At 37.5% G+C, this 18,953-nt stretch overlaps 1 protein-coding gene across 2 annotated transcripts in view; it reads right to left on the reverse strand.

The window, feature by feature from the left end:
- ddx11 (DEAD/H (Asp-Glu-Ala-Asp/His) box helicase 11) overlaps positions 1 to 18,953 on the reverse strand; it is a 32,036-nt gene that overhangs the window by 2,736 nt on the left and 10,347 nt on the right. Inside the window, 13 exon segments of one of the 2 annotated variants that reach the window (NM_001007319.1) lie at positions 2,817 to 2,917; positions 3,578 to 3,646; positions 3,718 to 3,867; positions 7,961 to 8,064; positions 8,153 to 8,225; positions 8,436 to 8,548; positions 12,132 to 12,260; positions 14,612 to 14,738; positions 14,823 to 14,861; positions 15,630 to 15,697; positions 15,790 to 15,831; positions 15,915 to 15,994; positions 18,273 to 18,319. In NM_001007319.1, the coding sequence (NP_001007320.1) occupies positions 2,817 to 2,917; positions 3,578 to 3,646; positions 3,718 to 3,867; positions 7,961 to 8,064; positions 8,153 to 8,225; positions 8,436 to 8,548; positions 12,132 to 12,260; positions 14,612 to 14,738; positions 14,823 to 14,861; positions 15,630 to 15,697; positions 15,790 to 15,831; positions 15,915 to 15,994; positions 18,273 to 18,319 (1,142 nt within the window). 2 annotated transcript variants of the gene reach the window in all.

Here is an 18,953-nt window from a genome sequence, read left to right on the forward strand (position 1 = left end):
ACCCCCCGCTCTCCCTCGTGAAGCAAATACGGAAGTAAATGAAACTGCAATTCATCGAAATTCTGCAAGTCCAGGCTCCATAATAGAGCAAATTTCTATTGAGCCCACTGTTAAAATGGACAACTTTACAGCAGAAAAAAAGGTGTTTACAGCCGGCTACAAAGAACGATTTTGGTTCATACAGCTATTATTACCCATCATGACAACTGTGAGAGGGGGGAATTTTTCTACAACTCATCTGTTTCCTTTATATTAAGTCTGCATAATTAAGGGAGTGGCCACTTGAGTCATCAAGACTCACTGGTCGCCGTCACTTCGCCTCAGCTGATTCCGGCTGATTAGCCGCTGAGCTTGGCATATACATCATATTTTTGTGTTGTTTTATGTGGCTTTACACAGTCAGTTGCCTTTTGGAATTATTTCCTACAATTATCAGATGACATGGCTTGCTGTGTGCACTTAATTGTGCTCACAAACCATTCACGTGGGCTCTATTTTCCAGGTGAGTGAAATTATCTACTTATATACCATCTCTATAAATGTATTTGTTATATTTAAGATCATTTATCCTTTATATTTTTCTTTAGACCTGTAATGCACTCCAGAATCTGACAGACTGATTAGCTGTAGGCTCATCTGAAGTGTTGTCATACAGTGTTAAGCTGGATTTCATCAATAGTCTTGCATTTACTAATACAGACTATATTTAAAGTGTTTGGAAGTAATTCGCGTTTTACTCGGTAGAAAAGCGTCATAAGAACAATGTTTAGTGGCTCAATGTTTTACAACATTGTTTTTAAAGGCCTAAACACTTTATTGATATAGTATACAACCAAGCACAGGTGGTCAGAACACAAACGAGTTGCAGGTAATGAAGTATTAAGCGTTTCTCCCAAAGAAAAGTCTGTCTAAGCCAGCCACACCTGCCTGGAAGTTTCTAGAATACCTAGAAAGAGCTTGATTAGCTGGTTCAGGTGTGTTTAATTGGGGTTGGAACTAAAATATGTAGGACACCGACCCTCCAGGACCGAGTTTGGACACCCCAGGTCTAAGCAAAATGCTAGCAGGCGTCTGTAGCTCCACTCACACTCCGTTTTTTTGCCCTTGTTTGGTATCCCCCGGTCGGTGCAATGACACGTGAACAAAATGGTGACGATTGGCCGCGCCTACTTGTAGCTTCTTTTGCGTTCTTCAGAAATCTATGAGTGACGTCACGGATACTACGTCCATATCTTTTAGTCTATGGCAGTGGTCACCAAACTTGTTCCTGGAGGGCCGGTGTCCTGCAGATTTTATCTCCAACCCTAATCAAACACACCTGAACAAGCTAATCAAGTTCTTACGAGGTATACTTGAAACATCCAGGTAGGTGTGTTGAGGCAAGCTAGAGCTAAACCCTGCAGGGACACCGGCCCTCCAGGACCAGGATTGGTGACCCCTGGTCTATGGTTTCAACCAGCACAACAAAAAAATGTTTCTGAAGACAATCATCTACTGCACCTTTAAGTGAATCTGGAAAGTAATTTTTAATCTCTTGCATAAATGCTACACAAATAGGTTTGTAATTTGAAAAATTACATTTATGAATATAAAAACTACATAACAATAGAATAAGGCTTATTATAAAGCTGACATTAAAATTTGTATAACATAATAATAATTCATTTTGGATTCATAGAATATATCTGTATAATATTTGGGATCGATAAATTAATACTCGATTACAACTAGGGTTGTAACAATATACCGGTATGACGGTTTACCACGATTTGAACGTGCACGATTATCATACCATGAACAATTGCATATCAACGGTTTAAACCCTTAAAGACCGAGACAGCCGCCCGCGGCTAAAAATAAGTATTGCTCTTAAATGTTTAATAACTTTTGATCCGCTGATCAGATTCATACAATTCATGAATTTATGCAAGATTGGCATAAAGAAGAGAATCTCAGCTTTCCAGTGCTGTATCACATAACGCGGACTTTCGGAGGCTCCGGAATCAGTGCGGTTACGTCATCAAAATTTGACAACGCTGATTTGACAAAGAAACGCTCGTCACTGTGTCTCCGGACAAACCAGACATGATACATTGATGCATTGTCCCTCCTCCATGCCCAGATTGGTTCAAACTCGCTATATCACAACCATAAGCATAGGTTTCACTTTTGTTTGTGGACCAACAATGAGCTTTTTGAACAACACGGAATGAGAGATAGGCTGTACATTTATGCGCGGCTAAATAAAACGCAAAAAAAAAGTTTTGCATGAAATAATTCTCATACGAAGTACTTTTGCATGCACAGCAGCACAGAAACATGACAAAACAGTGACACAGCAAAGACGAACTGCTGCTCTTGCTGTTTTCAAAAGACGCAAATGAAGGTGCAGCTGTTTGTCTGCATTGCAGACAACCATATCCAAATCCATATCCACAGACAACCATATCCATGCTGGCACATAAAACCTAAGGATGTTCCATATTGAATCTAGTTTCGTTATGTAACTATTTATAGTATAGTAAATATTTATATCTATTTTTTTACTGAGGATTTGCACCATGTTTATTTAGACTTTATTTGGACTTTGACACATTATTTATTATTTTTTATTTGTTCATTGTAAGTGGTGTTGTTTATAGTAACTGAAAATATATTATTTGGAAAAAGTCAAATTTGCTTCACTGTTCTATTATTTTGTAACATTTGTAACATACCGTATACCGCAAAACCGTCAAACCGTGGTATTGTTTTAGACGATTATCATACCGTGAAAAATTCATACCGTTACAACCCTAATTACAACTTGCACTCACCTGCCCAGGTCATCAGAGAAGTTGATTCCTTCACTCATTTTCCCTCCGACCACAGAGAAAAGCAGCGCCCCCGTCTGGCCACCACCAATATTACTGCAGCGCTGTATTTAAGAGATAGTTCACCCAAAATTACGGTTGTTGCTAGAGCGGATACGTTTGCGGCCGGAAGTTAACGAGAAATATTTCTATTATTTATTAAATTTCTCATTTGTTGTATTTTATTAACGTCTACCCCCATCCCAACCCTAAACCCAACCGTCACAGTAATGTAAAAACAGTTGTTGTACCGAGTATTAGTTATGTTATCTATTAAATTACCCAATAAAATGTATTCTTTGACGCCTACCCCCAAACCAACCCTAAACCCAACTATCACAGAACTGTAAAAATATTAATTATTGTTATACAGTGTCATTAAAAAATGCTGCTTTATTAATGTGCATATCGTACTTCCGGCCGGCCACATATCCTATCTAGACTTTACCCAAAATTACCTCATTGTTTTCTGTTTGCTAGCATCATTGAATTTTATAGTATTTTTTGTTTGTTCAAGTAAATGGGTGCAAGCAACTAGCATTCTTCAAAATATCTTCTTTTGTGTATCTTGTCAAATGTCTTTTGAACAAGTAAGGGGTGAGTGAATAATGACGGAACTTTATTTTTGTGTGAACTATCCCTTTAACAAACCAATATGCACTAGATAGATTACTGTAGATATAAACAACGTCATGTCCAGTGATATTCACACTAATATAACACACCTGTATGCATTTGGAATATTCACTTAGCACTTGCTCCACCTGACTGGCTTTTTTGGGCTCCTGAAATATCTGAAACACACACATAGAGCGTTTTAGATGAAGTAAAGTGACTTTCTGTGGCAGTGCTGGTGTTTGTGTACCTTCTTCTTAGACTGCAGCCGCTGGAGGATCCCGGTGCTCTCCCAGTGTCCTAGAATCCTCTTCTCATATTCATAAGAGGGGAAGAAGCAGACCACGCCACCCGGCACTATATTACAGAGGTTTGACAGAACGCGGCCCGTCTCCTCCATCTGGAATAAACAATAGAGAAAAGGTATGAAAGTTATATTTTGGGTTGTGTACTTCTCCTATTTAAATCCGAGTCAATTTTGTTTTTAATAAAACATTTTAGATTTTGAACTATATACAACAAAGCTGAAATTCACCCAACATAAAGGTAAAATATAATTAAAACAGTAATAAAACTGCAATAATAGGTACAAAATCAGGATTGAAACATCTCTTTTTCAGATATTTGACCAAAATTGTACAGTTTTCATGCTGGTGCCATTAATTTGGCTGTGGTATACAGTAATTCAAACTAATAATGTCCAGTACTTAAAGTTTCCAAGAAAAATCAACTTATTTTTTCAAATATTTTGGCTGTGTTCATGCAAACAGCTTAAATTTTGGCTTAAACCTACATATTATAATAAATACACACCATACAGTGCAGCCGAAAAGTATTGATAGCACTTTTCCAATTTTTTTTATGTTACAGCCTTATTCCAAAAGGGGTATTGTGTGTAGAATTTGAGGAAATAAATGAATATAATCCATTTTGGAATAAGGCTGTAACATTATAAAATGTGGAAAAGTAAAGCGCTATGAATAAATTCCGGATGCACTGAATATATCACTGTTAATTTGAAACTAGATTATATAAATTTATATTCTCACAGCATGAAATAAATAAAAAAAATTAATATTTTAAATATTTTTCCTATGATTTTTGATCAATGTAATGCATCCTAGCTAAATAACTGTCGATACATTTTACTCACCTCAAACCTTTGAATGCTGGGGCATACAAAAATATAAAGAGATACGTTTAATAAATATAGAGACTGTTATTAAATATATTTAAGCAGTAAACCAGCATTATACTCTGAATTATTTCTGAAGGATCATGTGACACTGCAGACTTAAGTAAATTTAGCTTTGTTTATGTGAATTAATTCTATTTAAAAATATATTCATATATCAAGACCACACAAAACGTTATATTCGAAAGTGAATTGATATCGTAACTAGGGCTGTGCAATTAATCGAAAATACGGTTTCGATTTCGATTACGGCTTCTAACGATTATGAAAAACCATTATTCGAGATAAACGATTATTCCATCATATACCGCCTCCTTTCCAGTTCCACATGAAAGTGACTAAAAGCATGTTCTCTAAAGTAACTTTTGCAGCATGGGATGCGCATCATTCATATTTTTAAAAGCGCGAAAGAGCACTTGCTGTTGTGTGTGTGTGCGCTGCGCTTAGCCTCGGACAGGTAGTGTGTGTGTGTGCGCGCTGTGCTTAGCCTCGGACAGCAGAGCACACGCACATCTAACGCCATCTTAATGCGAGCGCTTTAATGGTCAAATACATGCACGGTGTTTAGTGATTATTCATATTAATCCTCATTTGTGTAAAAAAACAAACAAGTTGAAAATCAAGACACGTGAAAGAGAAACCATATCGGAGCCGCACTATTCTTAAAGTGACAGCGTGTGATATTCCTGCTGCTGTTTTTATTATTAATCAAACAACAAAAGGACAAAATCCACTCGCTGCTCTTGACTAAAAGACTTTTGTAGTTAAAGTTTTTTTTCTTACAGTGAAGATGCTTAAAACAGTTTAAACATAACAGATTTAATAACTCATTTCTAATAACTGATTTCTTTTATCTTTGCTATGATGACAACACATAATATTTTACAAGATATTTTTCAAGATACTAGTATTCAGCTTAAAGGGCACCTAGGTTACCCCTTTTTTCAGATTTAATATAAGTCTTTTGCGTCTCTAGAATGTGTATATAAACAGTGGCGTAGCGGATGGGCCCGCAGGGCACGCACCGCGGGGGGGCCCCGCGTGATTAGGGGGCCCCGCATCGTCGCGATTTTCAATAATTAAAAATCCACCGGCAACCGCAATAATCAAACTCTTGGGAACAACTGTGGTCGGAACCAAAGTTCACAGGTCTGTGTTCTCTGAACACCTCTCAAGCGGTGGACTACTTCATTCTGATTGCTTGCCGCCAATGTTGCAAACTTAGCGACTTTGTCACTAGATTTAGCGACAAATCTAGCGACTTTTTTGTGTGTTATTGGAGATTTGGATTTTTTAGACTGTCATTTGTCCATACTGTACCGTCCCTACTCTTCTAAACGAGTTGCGTGTGATGCCGCCGGCCCCTCCCCCGCCTCACAGCACTGACAGGCGGCTCTGCGACAGAGTAGATCACCCCTCTGCGTACCGACGACAAATGATTTAGCACAGGCAGTGTGAAGGTATTTCCCTTGTACAGTCAAACCGATCTACTTCTACTTTATTTTAACAATTTAATTGGACCGTTTATTATTTTCTTGTTCACAATCACAGATATTTTAGTGACAGTTTCTGAACTTGTTCTGAGTTTATTACATATGAGAGATACTGCACATTCACTACACATCTATAATGACATACTGTATTCAAACAGCAATAAATTTAGGTAAATAAACATGCTTATATAAAGTGTAGTGCAATTATAAATACCCCTTTATTAACCATAGGCTGTCAAACAAACAGAAACGGTAAAACGTGATGACGTCAGTGATATGCAAATTGACGTATGACGTATCCCCCCCTCCCCCCCTTCATCAGGGGGCCCCGTCAGCGATCCCTGCAGGGGGGCCTCCGCATTTTGCGCTACGCCACTGTATATAAAGTTTCAGATCAAAATACCCATCAGATTTTTCATTATACCTTTTACAAGATGCTGTCTTATAATAATTTCCAGCAGGGGGTGGTTTTGTCGTACTGCGCCTTTAAGCCAGTTCTTTCCCGCCCACTGTTTCTACATGCCTCCTCCCTCAGCTGCCTCAGACAACAGACAGACTTAAAGGAAGAAGGTCTCACGTAGCGTTTGTGAGATACTACAGTAAGAACTAACCTTTACTAATCAGTATTGTGAAGTTGCATTGATGAGTCACACACAATATCGTTACAAAGTTAACGCACGCGCGCACACACTCACACTCACACACACACACACCACACACGCAGGCAGGCAGACAGACAGAGTTATGGCTAACCTCAAGTGTGGATATCTGTTATGCTAATGTACAAAATAAACCTGATTTAACTTCCACAAACCGGGATTGAAGCGTCTTCTTTTATAATTGTTCTGACACGCGGCTGTGCTGATGAAGTAAAGCTGAAGTAAAATGCTGTAATTACACACATACTCTGTTTTAAAACACTTTAAACATGTGAAACTTACTCTTAATCACATTTGATGATGATTGCTGATCCTAGCGAACAGAACAGAGCTTTTATTCCCGGTTGCTCTGCGTATGTCTGTCTGGTCTTGTTGACATATACACGCGACTACCGGAACATGTTAATGCGCGCTGCTGTCAATCAATTCGGTGGGCGGGGGGATCGCACACCTACGTAATGGTGAGATCGATTTGAAAACAGCTCCAATTGGCCGACCCTTTTTTTTGTAGTTAAATTGAAAAAAAAGGACTGGGTGTGTTCATATCACCCCAGTATGACGGTCTATACACTATACCAACACACAGATCTGTCCAAACAGCTTGAAAAGTAGATTTTTTACCATAGGTGCCCTTTAAAGTGACATTTAAAGGCTTAATTAGGGTAAATAGGCAAGTCATTATGTAACAGTAGTCTCTTCTACAGACAATCAAAATATATATTGCTTAAGGGAGCTAATAATATTAAGGTATTAAAATAGGTTTCAAAATATTTAAACCTGATTTTTTTTCTAGCTGAAATAAAACAAATAAGCCTTTCTCCAGAAGAAAAAATATTATAGGAAATACTGTAAAAAATTGCTCTGTTGAACATAATTTGGGAAATATTTGTATATAAAAATAAATTCACAGAAGGGCGAATAATTTTGACTTCAACTGATAATCGTTTTGAATAATCGTGATTACAATTATGACCAAAAGAATCGTGATTATGATTTTTCCCATAATCGAGCAGCCCTAATCGTAACCAACCCTTGAATTAAAAACATTATTATCTCTCAGAATATTTCTGTCCACATTTGAAGATGCACAAATGTTCGCATTCAACCATCTGTGTCAGTTTTAGCTCTGCACGTGTAAGTTTTTACCATCTGCGGCGAGTCTCTGGTCTGAAAAGTGAACTCCAACTGCTGTCCTGAGGGGCCGGCGCAAAGCACTATGGGTAGGATGTTCTCAGGGGGTATGACATGACCTGAAGCCATTATGCAACAGTTAGAAAACACATAATCAGTAAACACAGACAAGAGGAAAAACACACACACACACACACAATAACCTACCGCACGAGAACTCTAAAATACGCTCTTCTGTGACCCCGGCGGAAAATAAAAGCTGCTCTTTAAAATCTGCAACCTGTAAAGCATTAACACGAAATCAGTCTGTTAGTGTTTAGTGTGTTGGTTCAGGGTTATGTAACTGAAACAGCTGTGTCACTGTCTGCAGTACTGTGTTTAAATGTGTGTGTGTGTGTGTGTGTGTGTGTGTGTGTGTGTGTGTGTGTGTGTGTGTGTGTGTGTGTGTGTGTGTGTGTGTGTGTGTGTGTGTGTGTGTTTGTTAGTTTACAGGCTGCATGGTTCCTCCAGCGATGATCACAGCTCTGCACTCCTGGAGGATCTGAGCGAAGTGAACCGCGGCGTTCAGCAGGAGAAACTTCAGGCTGCTCTGAGCAACACACGCTGCAGGAACACAGGTCAATACACTTTACTTGTCACGTAAACAACACATTTATGTATTTGGCAGACACTTTTGTGCTTGCATTGCATTTAGGGGTAAACCATTTTTAAAAAGTTTAACTGTAGCTGTGTTTCCATCCAAAGATGCTAATTAAACTTATGCGCAACACTGGAATATTGCATAAAAGAATCTTCAGGCTGCTCTGCGCAACACACGCTGGAGGAACACAGGTCAATATGCTATTATTGTCACTTCATTTATGAGCAGTGCCAGCGTTATGGGTGTGACATTTACAGTAAAGACTCAAACAGGGCTGATAGTGGAAAAAATTCCTGAGCCTGAACTTTTTTTCCTTGCCCCTGAGGTGAGTAGGGGTGGGGGTACTATGTATGCAACGCACTTTTAACACATAACTTGTGGGCCCCTGGGCCCAAATATATCAACAGCCTATGTGTAACCCTGATCATCATTATTGTCAAGTGGCTCTTTTTAGACACATGCCAGTAATGTCAGTGACACATGCCAGTAATGTCAGTGACACATGCCAGTGTCAGTGATCTTGTGACATGTGCCAGTAGGTGTCAGTATAAGCACGTTATAAGCACATTAATCTTATGAGTCTCTTTGCTTTAATATTTAAAAATCATTAGGCAAATGACACCTGTTATCTTACATGCATATATGTTATGAGTTTTCAACATGCATTTTATTATAACTTTTTAAAGGATATTATTTAAAATACCTTAAAATGAAAATAAGTTAAATAATAAAATAAATGAATGAATTAAAAACATAGAGAAGTCCATATTGTAGGGAACAAAGGAACTGCTAGGATGCAATAATATACAGTACAACAGATAAGTGTAACCCCTCCCATACATAAGCATGCCACAATAAATTTGACTGACATGTACTGTCAAATGACTATATTACGTACGGAAGTATGACTACGAATACATAAAATAAATGCGTTTAAATTAAAACATCGTGGAGTAGCTCAGCAAATAAACTATCTTGCGACGCGATAAATTAGGTTAAAAGTCGCGTAATGATTAAATATGGTTTTGCTCGTGTTAATTAATGTCATAAGCTTCGCCGGCTGTCGATGTCACTGCAGTGAGATGCAGCGCGACACTCTGAGTGACACAGGTCACTACACATGCCACTAGCGAGTGACACATGACAGTGGAAAACCGGACGTGCCACCGGAAGTGTCACTACACTCAGTGGCATGTGCCAGTGTCATCTGTACGTCAGATGTCGTGTCACTCCATGTTAAAACTGCTACTGTGAATCCGCGTTCAAGCGCACACAATAAGCTAAAACTCGCCCCAAGCACCGGCAAAAACAAATAACAATTAATGTGTCGAGGAAAGAGTAAGGACATATCTTAATTATTTATAAATAAACTTATTCTGAGTCAGTGTCGCAAAAATCCTGACTGGCAATCTCCTCTTGGACTCGACTTTAAAGAGAAATTCATCTTTACGGATTACATGAAGGAGTTTTTTTGTTTTCGATTTGTTTTATTTCGTTAAGTAATAATTTAAAGCTTTCTATAAATATATTTATTATGTCTGTGAGGCATATACATTTTGCTTCATTTTGTTAAGCGCTCCTGTTCAAAAACCAGACGACAGAAAGCGCATAATTTTGGTTTTCTTTATTTTATAAAAACGCTGTAACGTTTTTTGATGTATTACTCGTACTTTGTGAGCAAAATGACGGATAACTTTAAATTGCTCTCACTAAAAAAACGCAAGTGATTACTCTGGCGCCTCGATGTCCTGCAAGCTTTTTATAAGCAAACTATGCGCCTAATAGCACACATTCTTTAACGTTTAAGCTACCATTGTTTTATACTTGAACTGTTTTATATCTTTTATTTTAGGCAAGTCGTGATGATCTGAGAAGGCAAACTGATCAAACAGACAATGATGGTCTTCCGCTGGGCGCTGTTCGTTAAAAAAAAAAACTTATTTTTAACGAATAAAAACTGCTCCAATCGTTTTTCTAAATAAGCTGAATAAAAAACGAAACTAAATATAAACACTTTGCCATTAGGCTCCATACAAAACTGAACTATTTCATAGTTGAAACACTAAGTTGTTTAAGGAGAAGGGGGAAATATATTTTTGTCCCGTCTATTGCTTCACCGTTATTTCGAGAATAAACCCAGCGTAAATACGCAGATGTCATTCCCAAAACATATCAGCGTATATGTGCCGAAAACGAAAGTTTCATACAAATTCTGAATGGATTATAGCCTGGAAAGTGCAAAGCACGCTCCTCTTATTATAACTAAAAAGCGCCACAAATCTTAGTTCATAGAGATCTCACAAAGATCCGTTATAATTTATAAAGCTCTCTAAATTACACAATTAATCTTTTATTTACATGGCGTCTACACTCAAAAGATGATTCACGAGCACACAAAATGGCACTTAATAAAAACCAATCCGGCGCTTTCAGCAGTGAGTGAATTCTGTGAATCTAGAGAAATGACAGATCAATATCCGTGAACCTGATTTTTTTCCCCCGCAGCCACAGTACGCCGGAAATCCGGCGTGGTGCCGGAACGCTATCACCCCTGCTCAAAACATAAATTCAAGTAAAGTAAATGTAAAAATAATAATAATCATATCAATAAAAATAAAAATCAATAAAAATAAAAATAAGTTATTTGTATAACACTTTTCCAACATACATGCAACTCAAAGTGCCTCACAAACAACAACAAAAAAATCATTTAAATAGACCACATAAACTTGTCACATATACTCGAATAAAAGCATTCATGTACACAAAATATAAGCATATATCCACATGATCACGCACACAATAGTCCTTACATATACAAGCACACACCATACATACACACATAAACCTACAACAATATAGACAAAATGCAAACACCTTTTCTGTCTTTAAGGCAAAGATAAAGTAAATCAGTTATTAGAAATGAGTTATTAAAACTATGATGTTTAGAAATGTGCTGAAAAAATCTTCTCTCGGTTAAACTGAATTTTGGGGAAAAAATAAACAGGGGGTCTAATAATTCAGGGGGGCTAATAATACTGACCTCAACTGTGTGTGTGTGTGTGTGTTTATATATATATATATTCTGCAAATATCATGCAGCCCTAGTTCTTCCCTACTTTGCAAATCAAACCCACAATCTTGACTTTGCAACAGAAAGGCATCAAATATGGAAAACTGTATCTGTGTACAAGACTCTACTCATCTGAACTCTCTCAATAGTGTTTATGATGAACGTTTAGTTAAGTGAATCTTTCACAAAATCGTGGTGTCAGTCTTTGGACTTGCTGCATCCCAGACACCATATTTTTATTGGTTTATTAAAGATTTATCACAGTCTGACCATCTGAGAGATCAAGCATGGATATAAACATTACAATAATAATTTTAATGGTATTGCATCACACTGCCAGTACATATTAGTACTACTTGCTTTTTGCTTTTGGGATCTAATAGTGTTAGGAAACTGATGCACTACATCAGACTAAACCAGCAGACTATGTGAGAGTGTGTGTCTGCATGGAGGAGACTGAATGCTCTACTAACCCTGTCTTTGTATTACAACCCGGCCGTCTTTGTTGGCATTAGTGAGGGCAAACAGGAAACTTTCAGCCAGCATCATCGGAGAGGCCATGATCGGTTTGTCTTCTACTGCCATCTGCTGTTCTGACACATCTACAACATAAACACACACATTTTACATTGTCTGAATACCCATATTTTCTGTATAAAAAGGTTAAGCCCAAATATAAAGTGATAGTTTGACTAAACATGACAATTTTGTCATCATTTACTCGTCTTCCACCAGTTCCAAACCTGATTTTTTTTCTGTTTAACAAAAAGGAAGATATTTTAAAGAAGTTTTGGAGGAAAAAAAGCTATTTACTTCTGTAGTAGTTTTGTTTCTAATATAGATGTCAGTGTCTGTTTCCAACATTTTTCAGCATATCTTGTATTGTGTTCAACAGAAGTAAGAAATTCATAAAAGCTTAGAACCATGGAAAATGTTATTTTTGTGCGAGCTCAGAAAAGTCACGCTTTATAACTTACGAAATTAACTAAAGTAAGCTTCCATTAATGCTAAATAAAGCACATTTTTTCATTGTAAACATGTACAGCGGGGGAATAAGTATTGAACACGTCATGTTTGTTACTGGGTATAATATTTCTAAAGGAGCTGTTGACATGGAATTGAAGCAGATTTTGGTAAAAACCCAAACAACACAAACATAACAATAAAACAATACAAATCTGTGTAGTAACAATGAAATGACAGAAGGAGAAAGTGCTGAACTGCATCTAATACTTTATATAAAAGGCTTTTTTTTGGTGCTGTCAGCTTAAAGACGCCTCTCATATGGAGAGTGGAGTCACATGCGTTGCTCAGGTGCGAGTTTTTCACTGACTTAAACATAGTTTCAAAATCTTGATGGTTCTGTGGGTCTCGTCTATCAAATCTGAGCTTTATTTTGTATTTTATATTGAATTCAAGTCAGGTGACTGGCTGGGCCATTCTACAGCTTAATTTTCTTTCTCTGAAAGCATTAGAGAGTTTCCTTGGCTCTGTTTTGGATCATTGTCTTGCTAAAATAGTTTATTTTTCATCCTCCTGATAATGGAGATGTTGGACTGAAGCAGCTGATATTAATTTACACTGATGAAGGGCAGAGGGTTGCTGAAGAACTGCTGAGAGATTTCAGCTGCTGTCTGGGCCTTCACTGCCTTTCTACACCTTCCTTTCTTCATGTGTTTAGTCATTTTTCCCTGTCATTTCATTTTATTACACAGAACTGCGTTGTTTTCTTTGCATTTATGGATTTCTTTGGTTGTTAACAACATCTGCTAACAATCTCAAGTCAATGGCAACTTTAGAAATTCTAAGCAAAACTGTAGAATACTTATTTTCCCCATTGTATTTTAATTCTCCTCACCCTACCACAAATCCTTTATATTTTACAGTAGTGCTGATTTAACCCTGCCGGTCCTATGCGGCCCAACCGGCTCCAAGCTGATATCAAACCCGCAACCTTCCGCATGGGGTTGCTCTACCATGGAGGCTAAAGACTATGGCCTCTAGCATCGCTAAAGCACCTTTAGAGGTCAGAGGAGTGAGGTTTACCTGCACAGCACTTACTAGCTGGTCTCTGTTACACAGAGCAATAGGTCCAAAAAAACGATCAGTTAATATCAATTGTTATTGTGATTAAATGTTTAAAGGCAGATTTTTGCTCTTGATGGAAATTTGTAGAAACCAGACAGTTAACTGTTGATTTACATTACACAACATGGCAATGGTGTAACATTTCATACACAATATTCATAATGCTAAATATTTATAAAACTTAACTTAACACCTTTACACAGCCTTTTTTCTCAACAAAATATTAATTCTTTTAATTCTTCAATTCTACATGTTGTAAAAGTGACATTTCTGATCATTAAACCAACAGCATATATAAAAACTGTATCCAAACACATTGACTTTTATTACTTTAAACACTGTCATGTGTATTATATCCATGCATCTGGAACATCATAATCATAGGTGAAACCACGCATATAGCAGCTTGTTGCCATGTTGAAATGTGGATTCTGCAGATTTGCAAATTGAAGACTTTTTAAGACCCTTTTAAGACCATTATGACTAAAATATTAGACTTATACCAGGCAAAACTCTAAGGTTTTTGTCTAATGGCCCAGTTACTTCTGTAAATCGTTTTTGTATTAATTGAAGATCATGTAAAGGGACGTGTTGCTTTAGTTTTCTTTCCCTGATTAGGGAATTTAATTAGGTGAATTAGCTGTAAAATGTCAAACAAGAGTTGTGAATTGTATCTCTTTGCATTAAAAACTTAGATATAACAAAAACACTGAAATGTTATAACACTGAAATAAGAAAATTAAGACCTGTTAAAAAATGATTTAAGACCTACAAGACAATATTTTTAGTTTAAGACTTTATGGCCTAAAATTTAGTTTTAGACATTTAAGACCCCGCAGACACCCTGTTTCTCTGATAGCTGTACCTGTAGGTTTGCTCTGAAGTGTCTGCAGGAAACGCCCGAGTCCTTCAGTGCGACGGTTTTCTTTGTTTTTAGAGCTGGAGTGTGTGTTTATTCCACTGCCTTCATATTTCTCTGCAAATCCACACAGCTACAAACAGCACACAGATGATGATCAGTTTGTGTTTGTTTGGGATTATTAAAACTGCAATCATTGTTGTGTTCTTATACTCACCTTTCGGCTGATCATGCTTTTCTCAAAGTATTTCTGAACCTTCAACCAACAGAGAAAACCACATTAAAATGCAACCAAATTACCATGAATCATAATTATGTACATTTTTAATGCCATAGATAGATAGATAGATAGATAGATAGATAGATAGATAGATAGATAGATAGATAGATAGATAGATAGATAGATAGATAGATAGATAGATAGATAGACGGACGGACGGACGGACGGACGGACGGACGGACGGACGGACGGACGGACGGACGGACGGACGGACGGACGGACAGACAGATAGATAGATGGAACGATGGATGGATGGATGGATGGATGGATGGATGGATGGATGAATGGATGGAACGACAGACAGACGGACGGACGGACGGACGGACGGACGGACGGACGGACAGACAGACAGACAGACAGATAGACAGATAGATAGACAGACAGATAGATAGATAGATAGATAGATAGATAGATAGATAGATAGATAGATAGATAGATAGATAGATAGATAGATAGATAGATAGATAGATAGATAGATAGATAGATAGATAGAAGGATGGATGGATGGATGAATGGATGGATAGATGGAACGACAGACAGACAGACAGACAGACAGACAGACAGACAGACAGACAGACAGACAGACAGACAGACAGACAGACAGACAGACAGACAGACAGACAGACAGACAGACAGATAGATAGATAGATAGATAGATAGATAGATAGATAGATAGATAGATAGATAGATAGATAGATAGATAGATAAATACTATTGTAAATACTATTGCACTTGGTGTAGTACCTTAAATAGGTTTATGTTATCAACTTGGGCCTTAAACAGGAAATCGTTGATGGTGAGCAGCTCACTTCCTGTTGTGTAATACATTTCAGAACATTTTTAGAAATGGTTCACAAAGGAGGAAAAGTTTCCTGAACTATGTGTGCAGGTTGTGTTTGTTTACCTGTTTGGCAGGACTGAGTGTTTGGATTCTGACCCACTTTACCTTGAACAGGAAACAAGCACAATAAATCAGACAGATCAATCAAGATAAAATACTAGAAGAAACCAATGTACCGCTCAGCTGACCTCCGAGTGTCCGCACCAGACCTTCCAGCACAAAGAGGATCTGCTTGATGTACATTAGGTTTTTGGCCTTCAGTCGACTTCTATAATCATTCAAAAACATTGAGATTTATATTAAATCACATTATTGCTAACCAGGGTAATTATAGTCAACTTAAGCTAAAATTTAATTAAAAAATGTATATAAGGTTAACTAAACTATACACTTACTGGTCACTTTATTAGGTACACCCATCCAACTGCTCAATTATGCAAATTTCTAGTCAGCCAATCACATGGCAGCAACTCAATGCATGTAGACATGGTCAAGACGATCTGCTGCAGTCCAAACCGAGCATCAGAATGGGCAAGAAAGGGGATTTAAGTGACTTTGGATTTACTAACCACCAAATTAGCATGGTTAATGGTGCCAGACGGGCTGTATTTCAGAAACTACCGATCCACTGGGAGTTTTACGCACAACCATCTCTAGGGTTTACAGAGAATGGTCTGAAAAAGAGAAAATATCCAGTGATCGACAGTTCTGTGTGCACAAATGCCTTTTTGATGCCAGAGATCAGAGGAGAATGGCCGGACTGGTTCAGGCTGATAGAAAGGCAACAGTAACTCAAATAACTACTCGTTACAAGCGAGGTCTGCAGAAGAGCATCTCTGAATGCACAACACGTCCAACCTTGAGGCAGATGCGCTACAGCAGCAGAAGATCACACCGGGTGACACTCCTGTCAGCTAAGAACAGGAAACTGAGGCAACAATTCACACAGACTCACCAAAATTGGACAATAGAAGATTGAAGAAACATTGCCTGCTCTGATGAGTCTCGATTTCTGCTGCGACATTCAGATGGTATGGTCCGAATTTAGCATCAACAACATGAAAGCATGGATCCATCTAGGATTGTATTAAACGTTAAGGCTAGTTGTGGTGGTGTAATGTCATGGGGGATATTTTCAATACTACCTGAGTATTGTTGCTGACCATGTCCATCCCTTTATGACCACAGTGTACCCATCTTCTGATGGCTACTTCCAGAATAAAGCGCCGTATCATGCGTGAATCATCTCAGATTGGTTTCTTGTACATGACACTGAGTTCACTGTACTCAAATGGCCTCCACAGTCACCAGAGCTCAATCCAATAGAGCATCTTTGGGATGTGGTGGAACCAAAGATTCGCATCATGGATGTGCAGCCGACAAATCTGTAGCAACTGCATGATGCTATCATCTCAATATGGACCAAAATCTCTGAGAAATATTTCCAGTTTCTTGTTGAATCTTTTCCACAAATGATTAAGGCAGTTCTGAAAGAAAAAGTGGGCCCAACTTGGTACTAGTAAGGTGTACCTAATAAAGTAGCCAGTGAGTGAATATACACTGTGGAAACTAAAGATTATATTAACTACTTAATATAATATTAAGGTGTGGACTCCATTTCATCACTGTTTTAGCAGTTTTTCTCTATAAATATCATAATTATCTATAAATATGATATAATAACATAATCAATATAATTATCTATGAATATCATTACTGTTCAGATAAGAAGCGAGACTATTATATTATATAATAAATAGATATAAATAATTATATTAAAATGACAAATCTAATGGTGGCCAAAGACTTTCCGCCAACTTATTCCAGCATATGTTTTACGCAGCGGAACCCCTTCCAGCCACAACCCAACACTGGGAAACACCCATACACTCTTGCATTTACACACACACACACACACACAACAGACAATTTAGTTTAATCAATTCACCGATAACATATGTCTTTGGACTGTGGGGAAAACCGGAGCACCCGGAAGAAACCCACACCAACAGAACATGCAAACTCCTCACAGAAATGCCAACTGACATGTTTTCAGACATGTTTATATATTTATATCATCATCATAATAATAATATAACTTAATATTTGGTTATAATTTAATATACTAAAATAACATTTCTGAAATAACAATTATGTAGATATTAGAAAACAAAGTACACAACAATACAAGAGTATTGAAAAAAAATCTAAATATAACATTTTATCCAAAATATTAAAAATAAAAGTTCCATATTAGTTTGTATGGACTTTTTAAGTGTCCTTTTTTCCTTTTTTGTCAGCAAAATTGTATGATAATAATAATAGAGCTCCTTGCATATTTCTGAAGGATCATGTGAAGAGCCAAATTTAATGTCAAATATTACAGATTATATTGTATGTTTGAGCAAATAAATTCCACTTTGATGAGCAGGATACTATTCAAAATTGTTTTATAACCTCAAAATCCTTCATTTTCTTTGACATTGATTTACACTAAATGAATAATTGGATTAGTACGAAATGTATGTGATGTGCTGTGACTTCACCTGTAGCGCTCACAGTACTGAGAGAGCTGTGAATGAGCCCTGCAGAGCTGAAACACAACAAATGGCCATTACTACACTAGACTCAGCGCACTAGATCAGCTGTGCGTGTCTTTGTGTATGTGTCTGATTGTAAATGTGTGTTTGTATGTGTAGTGTGTGTGTTTTTTTGTATGTGTATGTCTGTGTGGTTCGTATTTGTATGTGTTTGTACAGTATGTGTATCTGTGGTGTGTGTGTATGTGTGTTTATATGTGTGTGTGTCTTTTTACGTGTGTTTGTATGTGTATGTGTGGTATGTATGTTTAAGTGTGATGTATATGTGTGTGTTTGTATGAGTATATGTGGTGTGTTTGTGTGTGTGTTTGTGTGTGTGAGAGTGTGTATCTGTCATGTGTGTGTTTATATGTGTGTGACTGTATGTGTCATTATATGCGTGTTTGTATGTGTATATGTGATGTGTGTGTGTGTTTGTAAGTGTATGTGAGGTGTATGTTTAAGTGTGATTGCATATGTGTGTGTGTGTGTGTGTGTGTGTGTGCGTGTGCATGTGTGGTGTGTCTGTATGTGTATGAGTGGAGTGTGTGTGTGTTTGTTTGTATCTTTGTGTATGTGTCTTTAAATGTGTGCGTGTATGTGTATGTTTGGTGCGCGTGTTTGTAAGTGTATGTGTGGTGTGTGTAT

This window comes from Danio rerio, chromosome 18 (genome assembly GCF_049306965.1).
Source record: "Danio rerio strain Tuebingen ecotype United States chromosome 18, GRCz12tu, whole genome shotgun sequence".
Classification (NCBI taxonomy): Eukaryota; Metazoa; Chordata; class Actinopteri; order Cypriniformes; family Danionidae; genus Danio; species Danio rerio.